Source organism: Myotis brandtii, unplaced genomic scaffold (genome assembly GCF_000412655.1).
Source record: "Myotis brandtii unplaced genomic scaffold, ASM41265v1 scaffold760, whole genome shotgun sequence".
In the NCBI taxonomy this organism is placed as follows: Eukaryota; Metazoa; Chordata; class Mammalia; order Chiroptera; family Vespertilionidae; genus Myotis; species Myotis brandtii.
In genome coordinates, this window is record NW_005371038.1 from 2,002,315 (window position 1) to 2,021,315 (window position 19,001).

The 19,001-nt window shown below is 44.1% G+C and overlaps 1 protein-coding gene across 10 annotated transcripts in view; it reads right to left on the bottom strand.

The window, feature by feature from the left end:
• The window catches only part of AUH (AU RNA binding protein/enoyl-CoA hydratase), a 183,988-nt gene that overhangs the window by 42,618 nt on the left and 122,369 nt on the right, over positions 1 to 19,001 (bottom strand). For 7 of the 10 annotated variants that reach the window (XM_014530681.1, XM_014530678.1, XM_014530677.1 and 4 more), the window contains 2 exons: positions 11,402 to 11,450; positions 10,621 to 11,277 (listed from right to left, as the gene is read on the bottom strand). The exons of 1 other annotated variant lie outside the window; for it this stretch is intronic. In XM_014530681.1, coding sequence (XP_014386167.1) covers positions 10,811 to 11,277; positions 11,402 to 11,450 — 516 coding nt within the window. In that variant the 3' untranslated portion in view covers positions 10,621 to 10,810. Of the gene's footprint in view, positions 1 to 10,303; positions 11,278 to 11,401; positions 11,451 to 19,001 lie in introns of those variants that run through there. 2 more of the 10 variants (XM_014530685.1, XM_014530684.1) reach the window with 2 other exon arrangements.

Consider the following 19,001-nt stretch of genomic DNA (forward strand, 5'->3'; position numbering starts at 1 on the left):
ACTCTCAACAATAAAGATTTTAAAAAACCCCATTTACAATTGCATCAGAAAGAATAACACACATAGAAATAAGTTTAACTATGTAGGTAAAAGACCTGTTCTCAGAAAACTATAAAACATTGAAAAAGAAATTTGAAAAAATAAAAATAAATGGAAGCATATACTGTGCTCATGGATAGGAAGAATCAACACTGTTAAAATGTCCACACCACACACAAAGCAATCTATAGATTCAATGCAATTCCTAGAAAAATGCCAATGTAATTTTTCACAGTCCTAACAAACAATCCTAAACCTTACATTGAAGAACTAATAGCTAAAGCAGTCCAGAGAAAAAACAAAGTTGGAGGTACCTGATATCAAACTATACTACAAGGCTATAGTAATCAAAACAGCCTGGTACAATTACAAAAACACACAAATAGATCAGAACAGAAGAGAGAACCCAGAAATAAATCCACACCTATATTTTCAACTGGTCTATGATAAAAGAGGCAAAAATATACAATGTGGTAGAATAGTATCTTCAATAAATGGTGTTGGGTGAAACTGGGCAGATACATGCATAAAAATAAAACTAGACCAGTTTCTTACACCGTATACAAGAATTAAGTCAAAATGTATTAAAGACATAAATGTAAGACCCAAACCTTAAACTCCTAGAAGAAAACATAAGCAATAAACTCTCTGACATTGCTTAGTAATGTTTTTTTGGATATGTCTCCTCGAGCAAGGGAAACAAACAAAAAAATAAACAAATGGGACTTCATCAAACTAAAGAGTTTTTGCACAATGAAGGAAACCATCAATAAAATGAAGACAACCTATTGAAAAGAATACATTCACCAATAATATATCAGACAAGGGGTTAACATCCAAAATGTATAAAGAACTCATACAGTTTAACACCCCAAAAAATCTGATTAAAAAATGGGCAAAGGACCTGAATAGGACATACAGATAGCCAACAGACATATGAAAAGATGCTCATCATCAGAGAAATGCACATTAAAACCACAATCAGACATCACCTTACATCTGTCAGAATGGCTATCATCAATAAATCAACAAATAAGTGCAGGCCAGGATGTGAAGAAAAGAAACTGTTGGTGGGAATGCAGCCACTGTGGAAAAACAGTATGGGGGTCCCTTAAAAAATTAAAAACAGAACTACTTTATGACCCAGCAATCCTACTACTGGGTATTTATCCAAAGAAATCCAAAACACTAATTCCAAATGATACCTGCACCCTTATCTTCACTGCAGCATTACTTAGAACTAGAGGCCTGATGCACAAAGATTCATGCAAGAATAGGCCCTTCCTTCCCCTGGCTGCCAGCACCAGTTTCCCTCTGGCACCCAGGACCCAGGCCTTCGCTCCAGCTGCCGCCTCCCGCCTTCGCACTGGAGCTGGGAGCTGCCTCTGGGCTGGCCGCTGCCATCTTTGTTGCATTAATTTGCATATTCCCTCCTTATTGGCTGTGGGTGCCACCATCTTTGTCGCTAAGTGATGGTCAATTTGCATATTCCGTCTTTATTAGATAGGATAGCCAAGCTATGGGAGCAACCACAGTGTCCATCTATAGACAACTGAGTAAGAAAGAGATGGTACATACACACAATGGAATTACTCGGCCATAAAAAAGAATGAAATCTTACCATTTACAACATGGATGGACCTAGAGGGTATTATGCTAAGTAAAATAAGTCAGATAAAGACAAATACTACATGATTTCACTTTTATGTGAAATCTAATAAACAAAATAAAAGAACAAACAAAACAGAAACAAACTCCTGGATATAGAGAGCAATCTGAGTGGCTGGGGGCTGGGTGCAAAGGTGAAGGGATTACAAAGTACAAACCGGCCTTTACAGACAGCCAAGGGGATGTAAGTGCAGCACAGGGAATGGAACCAGTAATACTGTAAGAACTGTGTGCGGTGCCAGGTGGGTACCAGACTCACCGGGCAGTCACTTCATACGTTATATAAATGTCTGACCACTATGGTGTACACCTGAAACTACTATAATACTGTATGTCCTCTGTAATTGAAAAATAAAACCTTAAAAAAATAATAGACACACAAACTTCTGCCAACCTTCCACTTTGGCAGCAGGTCTTCTCCCCGCACTCCCTGCTTCAGATGCTGCCCACCTCTGCCTGAGCGCGTGCTCACCCCACTAGGGCGTCGTGGCAGGGATGGCCAGTGGCAGGAGGATGTGGTCCCCTTGAGAGCAGGGTGCCTGGGCCAGTGTGGCCGTGCCTCCACCCTGGCACTTTCTGGGATCTCCTTTACAGAAGAGGAGATTTTCTTTTTTAAAACAAACAGCAAAATGAGCAAAATGAAACAAGCATGATATTTCAGTGACTAAAACTACAAACCAGTTAGCATTACTCATTGGGAGAATGACCAAACATCTGTGAAACGCAAGCACAGTAGTCGTCTCCCCTTACCCACGGGGACATGCTCCAGGGCCCCCAGTGGATGCCTGCAACTGTGGGTAGTACCGAACCCTAGACAGACTATGTTTTCCTATACATGCAAACCAATGACAAAGTTTAATTTATAAAGTAGGCAGAGTAAGAGATTAACAACAATAACTAATAATAAAATGGAACAATCACAACAATATCTATAAAAAGTTAGTGAATGTGGCAGAAACAAGTAAAGGTGACTGGATACAGCACCACAATGCCTTGACGGCAGGTCTGCTAACCGAGACACTACTAAGTGATCAATAGGCGAGGAGCCTGTATGACATGGAGACAACAGACAAAGGATGATTTCCAACCTGCGTTGGACAGAGCGGACGACATGAGATTTCATCATGCTACTCAGTACGGTGCACAATTTAAAACTTATGAATTGCTTCTTTCAGGAATTTTTCATTTGATGCATGGTGACTGCAGGTAACTGAAACTGCAAAAAGCGGAACTGCAGCTGGCGGCGGGGGGGAGGGGGGGTGCGCAGCAACTGCATGACATTTTGTTACTCAGGGAACTAGTCAACAACTGTTTCACATCAAGACAGTGGGACGAGCCATTCCCCAGAGCACATTCAAGTAAGATGAAGCAACTCTAACTGGAAACAAATTATTTTTGTGAAACATATCCAACATCCAGGCAGTTTTTCATAATTGTAAGTCATGTCGCAAGAAAAAAAAACAGTCAAAAACAAATACTCTTCTTCCCACACTCAAAGCAAAACAAAACAAATGCACACGACAAAACAACTAAAATCTCCCCAACCACAACACATTCCCACACCTGCTGCCTTTCCAAGCGAGGCTAACTTATAAACCATCCAGGATGCACTTCTAAAATGTTCCTGTATGGTATTAACAGAACAGCAATTACAATAACAAGAAATCTGAATGACTACTAACAGCATCGAATCAGTAATCAAAATTCTCCCAACAAACAGAAGTCCTGGATCAGATGGCTTCACAGGTAAATTTTAACAAACATTCAAAGAAGAATTACCACTTATCCTCTAAATTATTCTAAAAACCTCAGAGAAGGAAAGGCTCCCCATTTTCTGAACGTGCGGGGCAGGATGGCCTGCTTCAGGGTGCAGCCTCACCCACAGAGAGCCCTGTCTTCCCTCTGCTGGTGGCCATGCGGTGAGGTTGCCTGCGTCCTGGTCAGCAGCCCTTCCTGTACCTCTTCAGTTTCCTTGTGTGGCCAGTTTGTGTTTTATCCTGGATTTGTCTCACTCTGGGGAAGCCCATCTTTTGTTTGCCACCTGGAACTGAGAACCGGGACTGTTTGCAGAACTGCCTGGCCGGCACCCACAGCAACACCTGTCCCTCCACGGGACCAAGGGCAGCCTCAGCGGGTGAGAGCGACTGGCACCGGCACCTCTCTCTCCGAGTCAGGAGCCCGTTCCACTTCTGCGCCGAGGCCCCGTGTGCTCACTTGGGGGTCCTTTCCTTTAAGGCAATCTTGGGGACACTGGGGCTTCCCCATGGCCCGGTCATTTTGTGGTACAGATAGACGCCGGAAGCAGAGTGGTTAGGGCGGACACCGGAAGCACAGTGGTGAGGGCGGACGCCGGAAGCAGAGTGGTGAGGGCGGACACCGGAAGCAGAGTGGTGCAGATGGGCACCAGAAGCCGGTGGTGAGGGTCGGACGGGGAAAGATGGTGTTTGCCTGTCTATCTGGTAGCCACATCGCACATTCCATTTAAGAGAACTGATTTTAAGGAAACTAAACTGATCTGTGTTATTATTTTGATTTCAGTAAATGGTTTATCAAAATAAGACACAAGAGATACTTCAGGTTGAAAAAGCATCTGTTTTAGGGGAAGGAAAATATTGGTTATAAAATAATTGTTTTTCTATTCTTACATTTCTCATAATTCTGAAAACTTTACCCTCAAAACAAAGAAATACAAGTCAATTTTGGATTAAAACCAAGAATGGTGTAGAATACGTTTCTAATAAGTGCACCCAAGTGAACAGAAAGCCTGGCCCTCGGGCTGCCGAGCAGAGGACAGGAAGGGGGCTTCCCGCAGGGCGGGGAGGCCGGGCCACCTGCTCACCCAGGGTCCGTCCTGGAGGAGCCAGGGCAGCTGCTATGGAACACGCAGCCGGACGGCCGGGCAGTGCTGGCCACCGAAATCCCTCCCGGGAGGCACGGGAGCTACACAAACAGTGGCGGAGCCCCTGGCTTTCCAGTGGATTGTTACACAGCATTTTGTGGCAACTGATAGCTGGACACAGACAGAACTCCCTCAGGGAGCAATCCCCGAAAGAGGCTGCTGTCTCTGTTTCGTTTTTCCTGAGGTGCGTCCTGGGAATATAGAGTGAGCCCCACCGTGAGCCACGGAGCGTGGACCCAGGCCCCCGGCAGCCAGCAGCGAGGGGAAGCAGCCCGCCCAGCAGTCAGGACGCCCGGCCCGCGAGGCCTGATGAGCTGACAGCTCGTCCCGCATTGAAAGCGTTTCCTCACCCTGACACAGATAATTGGAAAAATACAAATAACAACTTTGACCTAAAGAACCCCCCAGCCACTGCTTTCAAATACATATCCAACATGTGTGAAAACTAGCTGTGTGCTGGGTCACAGAGAAAATCTTAAGAAAGACAAAGCAATTTATACTAGGCAGTCTATACTCTTTGTCTACAAAGTAATTAAGATAGCAAACAAAATAGTCTCCAAAACCATTATGTTTCAAAATTAAAAACATACAGATATGATAAATGGTAAGTGAAATGTGAAATAAACTAGATAAAAGATAAAACTTCTAAAACTGACTTAAGAGAAAGTACCTAATATGGGGTATATCTCAACCCTTCTAAAATGCATCTATAAATTTAATTAAAAAAAATAAAAAGTCTAACAGGCTGACTACAGTTTCAAGATAGAGACTAGTTATTTGGATCAGATATATCTTCTACTGAAAATGAACTAACAAAAACGTTGGGTTTCAGGATTTAAAGTAAAAAAAATAAAAAGTTAAAAGAATAGCAAGGAGTTCCTAGGAACCTCATAAGTAAACAGAGCCCCAAGTCATGTATGTCTCAGGGTGAAGTCATGTATGTTGCAGGGTGAAGTCATGTGTGTTGCAGGGTGAAGTCATGTATGTTGCAGGGTGAAGTCATGTGTGTTGCAGGGTGAAGTACAAGACCTGTTTCAAGGTGTGAGTCACAGGGATGGGGAACAGAAGTCAGGGCCGAGGCTGGTGAAGACAGGGAGGGCAGAGGAAACCTACCCTCTACGCAGGCGGAATCGCAGAGGCTCTGTTCCAAGGGGAGGTACAGTAAACCAGACCTCCGTCCTCGTAAGCACAAAGGGCCCGGCAGAAGCTGGCCTGGGTGCTGAACAGAGCAAGAGGGAGGGGGAAGGAAAGACAGACTCCCTGGACATTATGGCTGCAGAGCTGCCACATGTGGTTCTGGGTGACAGTGGCACAGAACCTGGGCACCCGTGGACTGAAGGACTGTGATCTGAGGGGTCACACCGGCACTGCCCTCCGGCAGATGGCAGAGCTGATGCAGATTCTCTGGGGGAGGGCACGTTCACTGCCACCAGAGCCCACTCACGGGAATGGCCAGCAAACAGCCAAAGATATTCAGATACAAAAAGAAAAGAGACAAGAAAAAGAACCACCGGAAACAATGAAAATACCCACACAGACTTGAGAAATGCATAACCAGATCTACATTTTAAAACCACGATGTTTACCTCGTGACTGCAGGCTCGCTGAGATGCAGCCTCTGAGCCGTCAGGACAGCCTGACTGGGATGATAAACATGGTCAGTTTGAACATATCCACAGGAAACTAGGAAAAGTGACATAACCTATTTTAAAATAAACCAAACATTTCTAGAAAGGGAAACACAGTAACTAAAATGAGAAACTTGACAGATTTATCCGGCAGCAGACTGAAGACAGCAAAATCAGACAAAGTAAACTGGAAAAATGGCCTGAAGAATTCTCCAAGATGCAGCACACACAGGAGAAAACCGTGATCCGGTCCAGCATCAATTTGATCAGAAGAAATTTGAGAAGACAGGAAAGAAGGAACAGGCAAAGAAAGTATTTCAGAGATACTGGCTGGATAATTCCAAAAACACTGAAGGACACAATTCCCATATTAAGCGTGCCGGTGAATTAGAAGAAAAAGAAAATGAAATGTGCACCTTAATAAAGAAAACGAAACTCCAGGAAGCCAGAGGTGGGGACAGGTAAAGCAGGAAAGGAAAAGTGGATGCTCCTCAGAAAGACAAGGCTGACCCAGAGCTCCCTTCCCTGGCACAGGGGCTGACGAGAGTGGGCGTCTCCCACAGAGAAAGCCAGCGCCACCCCGAAGTCCATGTCCAGGGAGCACCTTCCTCAAGGATGAAGGCAACAGGAGAAAAAGGATAAGCCGCATCCATTTCGCAACACAAAGCAGGTTAATGCCAAGTATATTGAGATCTACTAGTAAAAGTTAAAAAAAAAAAAAATCCAAGGACTACAAAAATGGGATGAATTGTTACTAACCTAGGTCTCTGTCTCAAAATCTGTAAGTAATAAAAAAGATGAATGCATTAAAGAGACTTCAGGGGGTAAGAGGAGAAGAGTCCTAAGCAAATGAGAATACAAATGGTCAACATAAAAAATATTTGCAATTGGGGAAAAAAATCACAATGAAGTAATTATTTCTTTAAATTAAACATTTTTTTCCAACTATAGTTGACATTAATATTATATTAGTTCCAGGTGTACAGAATACTGGTAAGACATTTATATAGCTTACAAAGTGACCCCCAGCAAGTCTTGTCCCCACCTTGCACCATACATAGTTACTACCGTATTGCTGACCACATTTCCTATTCTGTGCGTTCCGTGCCTGACTATTTTCTCACTTCCTACTTGTACTACTTAATATAAAGCAAACGTACTATAGATGGAGACTGATGACTCAAGCTGACAATCAGGAAAAAAAGGCGAAAGTTATGAAGAGACAACTCAAATGCAAATGGCCGGAGGCACCAGCAGCCGCTGTGCCAACTCTGCTGCTCTGACCAAGGGACGTGAGGAGCTGCAGGCACCTGCGGAGCAGCAGGGGGAGTGAAGATAGAGCCAGGTTCTCCCTCTGTAGGAGATGTCATTGGGGAAGGTGTCTCCCTTTCCAGGACCAGGAAGAGGACAACAGGAAAAGACAGACTTACACCGGCAGGAGGAACATACCCTTCTGAATAACCCGTTATCGCACATGCCCATACACACGCTTCCATACCCACCCACCACCAAAACCCCAGCCCTGTCCTTTGTTTAGCCTAAGAGGGCACATAGCCCGCAAGTTCTAACCCCTCCTCGGGTTACCCATCACTGAGCCTCTCCCATGCACATGTGTGCTCCACGTGTTAAAAAACTTTTTCTCTCATTAATCTGTCTTTTTTTGTCAGTTAAATTTCCAGGGCCCCAGCCAGAGAACCAAGGAGAGGAGAGTAGAAGTGTTTTCCCTCCCCTGTAGGCCGTTAGACATGTGAAAACTATCAACTTTGCTTATAGAGACATGCAAGTTATGCAGCCTCAAGAAGCCCTCCACATAGGACTGGCACATCCCGCACAGACGATGGCTCTACGTCAGGCTGCTGGGCCCACGCTCTGACACCCTGCACAGGAGGCCCGCAGGATCTCAGAGCAGCTGCCCTCCTGCCAGCCGTCTCGCTGCCAGGGTCCTACCGAACACTGACAAGTAAGTGTTCTGTCACAAAGTTTTTCATGGTGCCAATATTTGTAGCTACAAAGGAACACACACAAGCCAAATGTCTATCCATAGGGAACAGGCTGAACTATTAAGCACATCTACAAAATGGAAAAGAGAAATGAGAAGACATTTCCGCAGCTGTACAGTAAGTGTCTTACATATATACAGGGTGGGGCAAAAATAGGAGTAGAGTGGTGAGTACACGAAACACAGTGTTCATCTTTGTATTATTATTTATTAGTTACTGTACTATTTTCCAGGTGAACAACTGTGAACCTAAGCCCCACCCTGTATAACTGCGATCATATCTTGGTGTATGCTTAACTTAAAAAAAAAAAAAGAAGAAAGCCAAGTTGTCTTCTAAGTAAGTTGTACCATTTTCCATTCCGACCTGCAGTGTCCATGTTCCAGACGCTCCCCGTGCTTCCAACACGGGCACAGTCAGCCGTTGTAATGTGAGCCACTCTGAGAGGAGCTTACGGAAGCAGTGGGGTCCCGTGGCTGCAATCTGCATGTCCTCTATGCCGAACACCTATCTTCTTTGGTGAAGTCTCTTCTCAAAGCTCTTGACTTTTTAATTAAGGTGCTTTGTTTTCTTACTATTGAGTTTGGAGAGTTCTTTATGTATTTTAGATATGTGTCCTTTCTCAGATATATGGCTTGCACTTATTTCCTCCCAGTCTTGGATTTGTCTTTCTATTATTCTCTTAACAGTGCCTTTTGACAACAGGTTTCTTAATTTTGACCAAATCTAATATTTCCATTTTTTCTCATATGCATTGCGCTTTTGGTGTCTTATATAAGAAATCTTACATTTCTAACTCACCAGTACAAAGATTGTTTTCCTAAATCTTGTGGTAGAAGTTTTATATTTTTAAGTGTCACATTTAGGCCTGTGGTCTGCTTTGAGTTCACTGTTTTACATGGTGAGACCTATGACTCAAAGTTAGCTTTTTGCAGATGGACAACCAATAGCTGAAAAGACTATTCTTCCCCCAGTGATCTGTCTTGACACCAATCTTCATTTTTAAATGTTTAAGTCTGTATTATGACTTTTGTCTTTAAAGGTCCTATGTCTCAAAGTACATACTTTCTTCCTCAAAATGTTAGTAAAATAAGAAAAGCTGAAAGCATGCATTCTTACCAAGGTAGGATTTCCGACAAAGGACACCCTGGCCTAGAGCTGCAATAGAGGAAGCCTGGGGGGCGGCGGGCCTCCACAGGCAGCAAGCACTTGCCCAGGACAGTCAGGGCTGGGAGTGGGCACAGGGCTTCAAGAGCTGGCGGGTAAGCCGTATGCTCGGACCACCTCACTTACAGATACTAGTTCTGTCCTCATGTTGCACATGAAAATGTAGGTGCACTCATGCACACACCTACTGCAATGAGCAGGTTGGCCTACGGAATGCTTGCTCGTGGTCGATGGAACAGCGAAAGCATCTGGGCCTGTCGCAGGGAGCACCCCGAGGAGAAGAGAAAGAGAGAGAGAGAGAGAGGCCGTGGAAGAGGCAGCACTCGGGTGCACCAGCCCAGCGGTCGGGAGCACCATGCCACAAGGGCTCTGCCAACAACTACGGAAACAGTATCTCGTGTCCATCCCCTTCCCGTTACCGCACCTGCGGCTGCTCAGCTGATTACACAAAAGCTGTTTCTTCCCTAGATTCTTCTCTGAGCGGTAACGAAAACAGCAAGAGAAATACGTTAATACTTTATGGTTAAATATATTTTATACCTTTGTTCATGATTATGAATGTGACAGATAAGGGTATAGTTACAATGTTTATCAGCCACTGTTTTTCTTAACTATAAATAAGATTATTTAAAAAATTTTAAATTTGGGGTTCATTAGAAGTTGTAGTCTCCACTAACCTCTTCCTTTAGAACAGTGGTTCTCAAACTTCTGGCCCTTTAAATACAGTTCCTCATGTTGTGACCCAACGATAAAATTATTTTCATTGCTACTTCATAACTGTAATGTTGCTACTGTTATGAATCGTATTGTAAATATCTGATATGCAGGATGGTCTTTGGTGACCCCTGTGAAAGGGTCGTTTGACCGCCAAAGGGGTCTCGATCCACAGGTTGAGAACTGCTGCTTTAGAAGGAAGAGCAGGCCCAGTGTGGAGGGAGAGAAGCTGGAAGGGGCCGGCCTGGCCTGAGGAGGTGGCTGTGAGGCCGCCCACGCCGCCGACGTGCCCAGGGAGGTTCCTCAGGGCCTGCAGCTCCCGCTCCCAGGCTCGCTGCGGGCCAGGAGGAGCAGGACTGCCCTCCTGCTTGCACGTTCAGGGGCAGCGGGGTCTCCTGGGCCCAGGGAGCCTCGAGACGCCTGGCCAGTCAGCTGATGTCACATGGTTTTTATTTTAAATCACTAATTAAAAACTAAAAAAGTGTGGAGGGCATATTCACTATGTTTTCTTGTCTGAAAAACAGCACCCATACTTTTAATCTCATCAAACAGGAGAGACTTTCCCAGGGAGTCACTGCTGGCCTCTTGAGGGCAGACGTCACCCCGAGACAGGCCTCTATCAGGCTGGGCCGTGGAGATGTGCTGTCGGGCTGCCCAAGAATCCTACCTTCAGCTCAGAAAGGGGTTCGCTTTAGGGTCTAGAGGACTCCTACAAGCACATCAACCCCCGCCTCCCCGGGGTGTTGTGAAGGCCAGTAAGTGCCTGATAGAGAGGTCACACGTGACTTCCCCAGAACACAGGGAAGCCGTGAGCCCACCGACGTGTCTGCTCTGACCTTAGAGAAAGGGCAGGGTCCCAGGAGCCCAGGCACCGGGGATTGTGGGGTCCCCGCAGGAACGTACTCGCCTTTTGAGTCTGTCTCAGCACCTCCGGGGGAGGAAGATGACCTTGCCGGGTAAATGTCCCACACAGTCAGCCCTTGGTGCCTGGCCAGCCACCTTCTGTACAGTGACTGCGCTTCCAGGACGCGAAGCAGCAGGACAGGCCTCCCAACTTGGGGTGCACGACACATGTCTGGGTGCTTCCCTTCCAATCCTCTCCAGTGCAGAACCTCTCCTCTCACAGGTCCTCCCAGAGCAGAGGCTGCGAGGGGGTGTGCTGGGGCTGCGAATACGACAGATGGACTCGCGTTGAGTCTTACTACTTACAAAGTAGCTCGGTGTCTGAGAGGAGTCAGTCATTGGAGCCTGGGAAATACAAATCAGTCACTGGCTGACCGTGTACTCACTACACAAGCCAGAAGCTGTGGTTTCCACTGACATAAGCTCCCAATAAGCCTGTAAAAGAAAAAGGGAAAGGGAGCCCAATGTCGAGGGCAGGCCAGGAGAACGTTCTCTTCGCCCCTGCTCCTCGCCACATTCGAGTCCATCCCATAACCTACAGCACGCCCGTCCCATGCAGCAAACGTCCAATAAAGTCCTACACGGAGCAAGCCAAGACTAAGTCACACGGCCTCCTCAGTGCTGTGCCTGTGCAGCAGCAGCATGTACGGGTTACATAAACATTCGCCTCTTCCTGTCCCTTCCAAGTCCCCTCTGGCCTTCAGGGTTTCCAATGTCTAGCGGAGCAGCCAAAGCTGTCGAGGAAATCTATCAACCTACCAACCAATCTTCCTTTTCTCCCCTCCCTTTGTCTCTGGTGATGGTGGGGAAGCGGAATTTTTTATTTTTCACATAAGATCAATGAACAGCCACATGGCAATAATGATGCCTTGGGAAAAAGCACAACAGCAAGCCAGGGGAGGGCTGTTGTAAGTACTTCATTAGCTCACTGAGTTCTCACACCAGCTCCCTGGGGTGGTGCCATGACCCCCCACTTTAGGCCCGAGAGGCAGTCCCTGCAGAGCTGGGTGCTCACTCACAGGCTCACTAGTCTCTCTGAGCCACAAAGACTGTGGCCATACCTTGCTGAACCAACACCAATGGCTGCAGGACAGAAAGGGTGGGGCTATCTGAATTACCAAGGCAGCCACACGTTGGAAATGAAAAGCAAAAAAATACTTGAGTTTAACTCTATTAAGAGTAAGATAACACTAGGTGTGGATATGATATACATTTTGACTAAATTGAAACAAAGGTATCCTGAAGGCAAAGAAAGAAAGCCATTGAAACTGACCTTAAAATGTGGAGGAGTGAAAACAAACTTTTAATTTTCACATTGAACTACTGGACTAGAGTCACAGATGGTACAGATGAAAGCGTAATGAGAATAGGCAAACGTTTTGTTTCTGTACCAGCTGTTATTACTAGTAATTTTTGCTTTTTTTGTTTTTTTTTCTTTAAATTCAACATATGACATAATTTTTAGAAGCACACAGGGATCTATCACTCCTTAGAAATCAATTCACCCTACAATTCCTTAGAAAAGGCCTTTCCGTTGCTTGGAGTGATTAGGTATGAACAGACTCCATCAGTCCTTCAGAAACACAGGAAAGGCAAGACGGGACTGAATACGTACTCCAACCTCACACTGTATGTGCCTCTGCAACCAGGAGAAATGTGAGAAGTTAATTTGGTGTCATCATTCCCACAGTTACCAGAATCACATGGGATAACATGAAGTGAGCTGACAGCTCTCACATTCATCAAATATCCTGATTTCAGAGGTCCATACTTATCAATACATCATAATGTATATCCTAAAAACGAAGCCTGTAAATGACCTTCCTTGTATTATGTTAAGTTTATAAACACATCCACAGAAAACAAGTTATGGGGTGTGATGTGATCAAAGACTCAAGAGAAGAGAAAACTGGAGAGATTGTGCAGGGCCCAGACGGGCGCTGCCTGCCTCATCCCAGCGGCCTCCCCTCCCAGAGCAGGCGTCTGTCCAAACTGAACAGTTTCCTTCCACTCACGTGTAGTGAGGAGCTGGCCTTCACAGCTCTGTCGCTCCTCTGTGATCCCCAATCTCAGTGTCGGGAAAGCCCAGGAGGACTGCAGGCAGCAGCTTTGCAGACTGATCACGGAGCAGTTTGTCTATCCCACACGGCTCCTCATGAAGCAACACTAAGCACCTCATTTCAGACTACTCCACACGGCTATTTAAATATATCACTAGGCAGCGCAAAACCTTTGTATTCCTCAGAATAAGTGTTAGACAAGTAATTCTACTGCATGTAAATAATACTTTATAAATATGTAAGAAATTAGCAAAAGAAAGTCAAATAAGCTAAATAAAGAGAGGAAAGAATTACAGTTCAAACTAAATAAAGTGGAAATAAACCTAATGTGTTTGTTGGCATACTTAAAAATCAACATTTAGTACAAAGAATACAACAAAAACAGTTCTTTGAGGGCTCTAAGAAAGGTTTGTGCCATTACATTGTTCAATGATGTTTTCCAAGCTCATTACATGTCAGAATGACCCTGGTGGAGGTGGAGGTAGTTGCGAGGTCTGCAGGTGAAAGTATGGATACAGTGCACCTGCCCCACGGCATGCCCAGACACAGGGACCTGAGGCCCCCATCCAGTGAGCCTGACAAGGTGCCCTGGATAACTGGCCCTGCTGCTGCCACTGGGACCTGGCACGCTCAGACCCGCTGCCGGGACCTGACACACCCAGACACATGGACCTGCTGCCGCAACCAGGCATGCCTGACCCGGTGCTCCGGAAGACAGGACCGCAAAAATGGGGACACAAAAAAACAACCCCCAAATGAAAGAAAAGAAGGAATCACTAGAAAAGAAACTAAATGAAAAGGAGGCTAGCAATTTATCAGAGTTCAAAGTAATGGTTATAAAGATGTTCAAACAACTTAGTGAGACCTACAAGCAACTTAATTATAACTACAAGGAACTTAAAGGAAACTTCATAAGCAAGAATAAAGATGTAGAAATCATACATAAGAATCCACAAAAAATGAAGAATGACACAGCTGAAATAAAGAATACCCTGGAAGGAAACAACAGTAGATTAGGAGCTGAGGAACGAATCAGTAAATTAGAATACAAGGTAGGAAAAAAATCGCCAAATCAGAGCAGCACTTAGAAAAAAAAATTTTAAGCAGGAGGATAGCTAAGGGAGCTATGGGACAACATGAAATATAACAACATCTGTATCACAGGGGTGAAAAAAAAGGAGAAGAATCTGAGCAAGGAATAGAGAACCTGTTAGAAGAAAATGACAACTTTCCTAAGCTGGTGAAGGAAAAATTCACTTAAGTTCAGGAAACACAGAGTCCCAATCAAGATGAACCCCGAAAGACCCACATCTAGGCACATATTAAGCATCTTCTTGGATCACAAGAGCATGAAACTAGTAACCAACTATAATAAAAGCACTCAAAAGCATTCAAACACATGGAGGCTAAATAGCATGTTATTAAACAATGAATGGGTTAATAATGAGATCAAGGGAAAACAAATAAAAACCTTCCTGGAAACAAATGAAAATGAACACATCCCATATAATAAAAGCCTAATATGCTAAGTGTCTGGTCCACTGGTCGGCCATTCAACCAGTCAAAGCGTAATATGCTAATTATATGCTAAGGCCACTCAACCGCTCACTATGATGTGCACTGGTTGGACCACCAGGGGGCAGATGCTCCAACCAGTAGATTACCTTGCTGCTAGGGTCCGGCCAATCAGGACTGAGTGAGACGAGCCAGACATGCCCTGGAGCCCTCCCATGGTCCCTCCCTGGCTGGCCAACCTCCTGCGTCTCTCCTTGGCCCCAATCGTGCACCAGTGGGGTCCCTCAGCCTGGCCTGTGCCCTCTCACAATCCGGGACCACTCGGGATGTCAGAGAGCCAGTTTTGGCCCAATCCCCACAGGCCAGGCCAAGGGACCCTACTGGTGCACAAACTCATGCACTGGGCCTCTAGTAACAACCTAAAAATCTATGTGACATAGTGAAAGCAGTCCTGAGAAGGAAGTTCATCACACTACAGGACTATTGCAAAAAAAAAAAAAAAAAAAAAAAAAATTCTAATAAACTATCTAACCCTACAACTAAAAGAATTAGAAAGAAAAGGACAAGAAAAGCCCAAAGTAAGTAGAAGGAAGGGAATAATAAAGATCAGAGCAGAAATAAATGACATAGAGACTAAAAAACAATATAAAAGATCAATGAAGCCAAGGGCTGGTTCTTTGAAAAGATAAATAAGACTCATGAACCTTTAACCAGATTCATCAAGAAACAAAGAGAGGCCTAGCTGGTTCGGCTCAATGGATAGAGTGTCAGCCTGCCACCTGAAGGGTCCTGGGTTTGATTCCGATCAAGGGCACATGCCTGGGTTGTGGGCTCAACCCCCAGTAAGGGGCGTGCAGGAGGAAGCTGATCAATGGTTCTTTCTCATCACTGATGTTTCTATCTCTCTCTTTCTCTCTCTCTTCCTCTCTGAAATCAATAAAAATATAATTTTAAAAATTTAAAAAGGAAAAAAAAGAAACAAAAAGAGAGGACCCAAATAATTGAAATCAGAAACAAAAGCAGTGAAGTAAAAACTGACACCACAGAAATACAAAAGATTACTAGTATAAGAAAATATTATGAACAACTATATACCAACAAACTGGACAACCTGAGCAAAATGGACAAATTCTTAAAAAATACAATCTTCCAAAATTGAATAAGCTGATAATAAATTATGAAATTGACATAGTGGTAAAAAAAAAAAAAATGCCCAGCATACAAAATCCGGATGGCTTCACAGGGGAGTTTTACCAAACATTCAAAGAAGAACTAACACCTATCCTCCTCAAACTATTCCAAAAAATCTAAGAGGAAGACTTCCAAGCTGTTTTTACAAGGCCAGCATTATACTAATTCCAAAACCAGATAAAGACACTACAAAGAAAAAAAAAAATTACAGGACAATATCCCTGATGAACACAGATGATAAAATCCTCAACAAAATATTAGCAAATTGGATACAGTGATATATTAAGATCATACACCAGGCCAAGTGTGATTTATTTCAGGGGTGCAAGGCTGGTACAATATTTGCAAATAAATAAATGTGATACATCACATAAACATATTGAAAGACAAAAACCACATTATCACATCAATAGACACAGGAAAAGCATTAGACAGAATCCAACACCCATCCTATATAATAAAAGCCTAATATGCTAAGTGTCCGGTCGTCCGTTCAACCAATCAAAGTGTAATATACTAATGATATGCTAAGGCTACTCAACTGCTCGCTATGACGTGCACTGACCACCAGGGGGCAGACAGTCGACTGGTTGACCAGTCACTATGATGTGCACTGACCACCAGGGGGCAGATGCTCCAATTGGTAGGTTAGCTTGCTGCTGTGGTTTGGCCTATCAGGACTGAGAGAGACGGGCGGACACACCCTGGAGCCCTCCCACGGTCCCTCCCCTGTTGCCAGCCTCCCGCGTCTCTGCCTGGCCCCGATCGTGCACCTGTGGGGTCCTTCGACCTGGCCTGCACCCTCTCACAATCTGGGCGGGGGGACACCCCCCCAGTACATGATTTCGTGCACTGGGCCTCTAGTTTTTTATAAAAACGCTCAGTAAAGTGAGAATAGAGGGATCATACCTCAACCCAATAAAATTCATATATAACAAACATACAGCCAATATTATACTCAATGGGCAAAACCTAAAAGCAGTAAAACAAGACAGGGATGTCCACTTTCACCACTTATTCAACACAGTGCTGGAGTCCTAGCCACAGTGATACACAATAAAAGAAGGCATCCAAATTGGAAAGGAGGAAGTAAAACTCTCATTATTTGCAGATGATATGATATTGTACATAGAAAACCCTAAAGAGTCCACCAAAGAACTACTAGATTTACCAGGTGTGCTCGTTAATAATGAGCATTTTTTTTCAAAAGATAGAGTTACACATATGTTGATATATATGAGATTTGATATGTATGCTATTTTGTTGTATTGACAACAAGCTTCAAAATTTCATATGTCAAATTTTCTGAAGGTGTTAACATCATAGATATTTTTACGCTTAAAAATGTCAAATTTTGTGCCAAAAAAAAGAGCATTTGCGGGAAGTTTTAATTCATTACTTTGTTTTGGAGAAAAGTGCTGCTGAATACTTCAGGAAGCTTATGGTGAACATGCTCCATCTCAAGATACTTGTGAACACTGGTTTAAATGCTTTAAAAGTGATGATTTCGATGTGAAAGACAAAGAACGTCCAGGTCAACCGAAAAAGTTTGAAGACCAACAATTACAAGCATTATTGGATGAAGATGCATGTCAAACTCAAAAACAACTTGCAGAAAGATTAAATGTTGCTTAGCAAACAATTTCCGATCGTTTACAAGCAATGCAAAAGATTTTAAAGGAAGGAAAATGGGTGCCACATCAACTGAACAAAAAACAAATGGAAAACGGAAAAGTCATCATTAACATGTTGCTTCAACGGCACGAAAGAAAGTCTTTTTTGCATCCAATTGTGACTGGCAATGAAAAGTGGATTTATTTTTTGAGAATCCCAAATGCACAAAATCATGGGTTGATCCAAATCAATCATCAACATCGACTGCAAGGCCAAATCGCTTTGGAAAGAAGATAGTGCTCTGCATTTGGTGGGGTCAGGAAGGTGTGGTGTATTATGAGCTTCTAAAACCAGGTGAAACACCATTAATAAATCACTACCGACAACAAATAATCAATCTGAACCATGCTTTGATCGTGAAACGACCAGAATGTGCCAGAAGACACGGCAAAGCAATTTTGCTTCATATGATGCACCATCACACTCTTCAAAACCAGGTAAAGACACATTAAAAGATCTTGCCTGGGAAGTATTAACCCACCCGCTATATTCACCAGACCTTGCTCCTTCAGATGACCACTGGTTCTGATCGATGGTACACACTTTCTGAGCAGCACTTCAAATTGTACAAAAAAGTGAAAAATTGAGTCTCTGAATGGTTTGCATCAAAACAAGAAAAGTTCTATTGGGACGGTACCCACAAATTACCTGAAAGATGGGGGAAATGTGTTGCTAGGATGGATATTACTTTGAATAAAGCACTTTTGATGTTTCTCTTAAAATTATCGTATTTTCTTTGATTATAAAATCTGCATTATTAACCAGTACACCTAGTAATAAGTAACTTCGGCAATGTAGCAGGATACAAATTAACATACAGAAATCGATGGAATTATTATATACCAACTAGAGGCCCAGTGCACAAAAATTTGTGCACTTGGGGGGGGGGTCCCTCGGCCGGGCCTGTGCCCTCTTGCAGTCTGGGACCCCTCGGGGGATGTCCACCTGCTGGCTTAGGCCCACTTCCCGGGGGATCAGGCCCAAGCCGGCAGACAGACATCCCTCTGGCAGCCCGGAAGCCCTCGGGGGATGTCCACTTGCCAGCGGGGAGCAGGCCTAAGCTGCAGTCGGACATCCTTAGCGCTGCTGAGGAGACAGGAGAGGCTCCCGCCACCACCGCTGTGCTGGCAGCCATCAGCCTGGCTTGTGGCTGAGCAGAGCTCCCCCTGTGGGAGCGCACTGACCATCAGGGGGCAGCTCCTGCATTGAGCGTCTGCCCCCTGGTGGTCAGTGTGTGTCATAGTGACCAGTCATTCCTAGTCATTCTGCTGTTAGGGTCAATTTGCATATTAACCTTTTATTATATAGGATAATGAACTTTCAGGAAGAGAAACTAAAAGAAAATCCCATTTACCATTACAACAAAAATTAATATACTTAAGAATAATCTTAACTAAGGAGGTAAAAGGCCTATACTCAGGAAACTACAGGATGTTGTAAAAAGAGATAGAAGAAGATATAAACAAGTGGAAGAACATACCATGTTCATGGACTCATAGAACTAACACCATTAAAATGTCCATACTACCCAAAACAATCTTTAGAT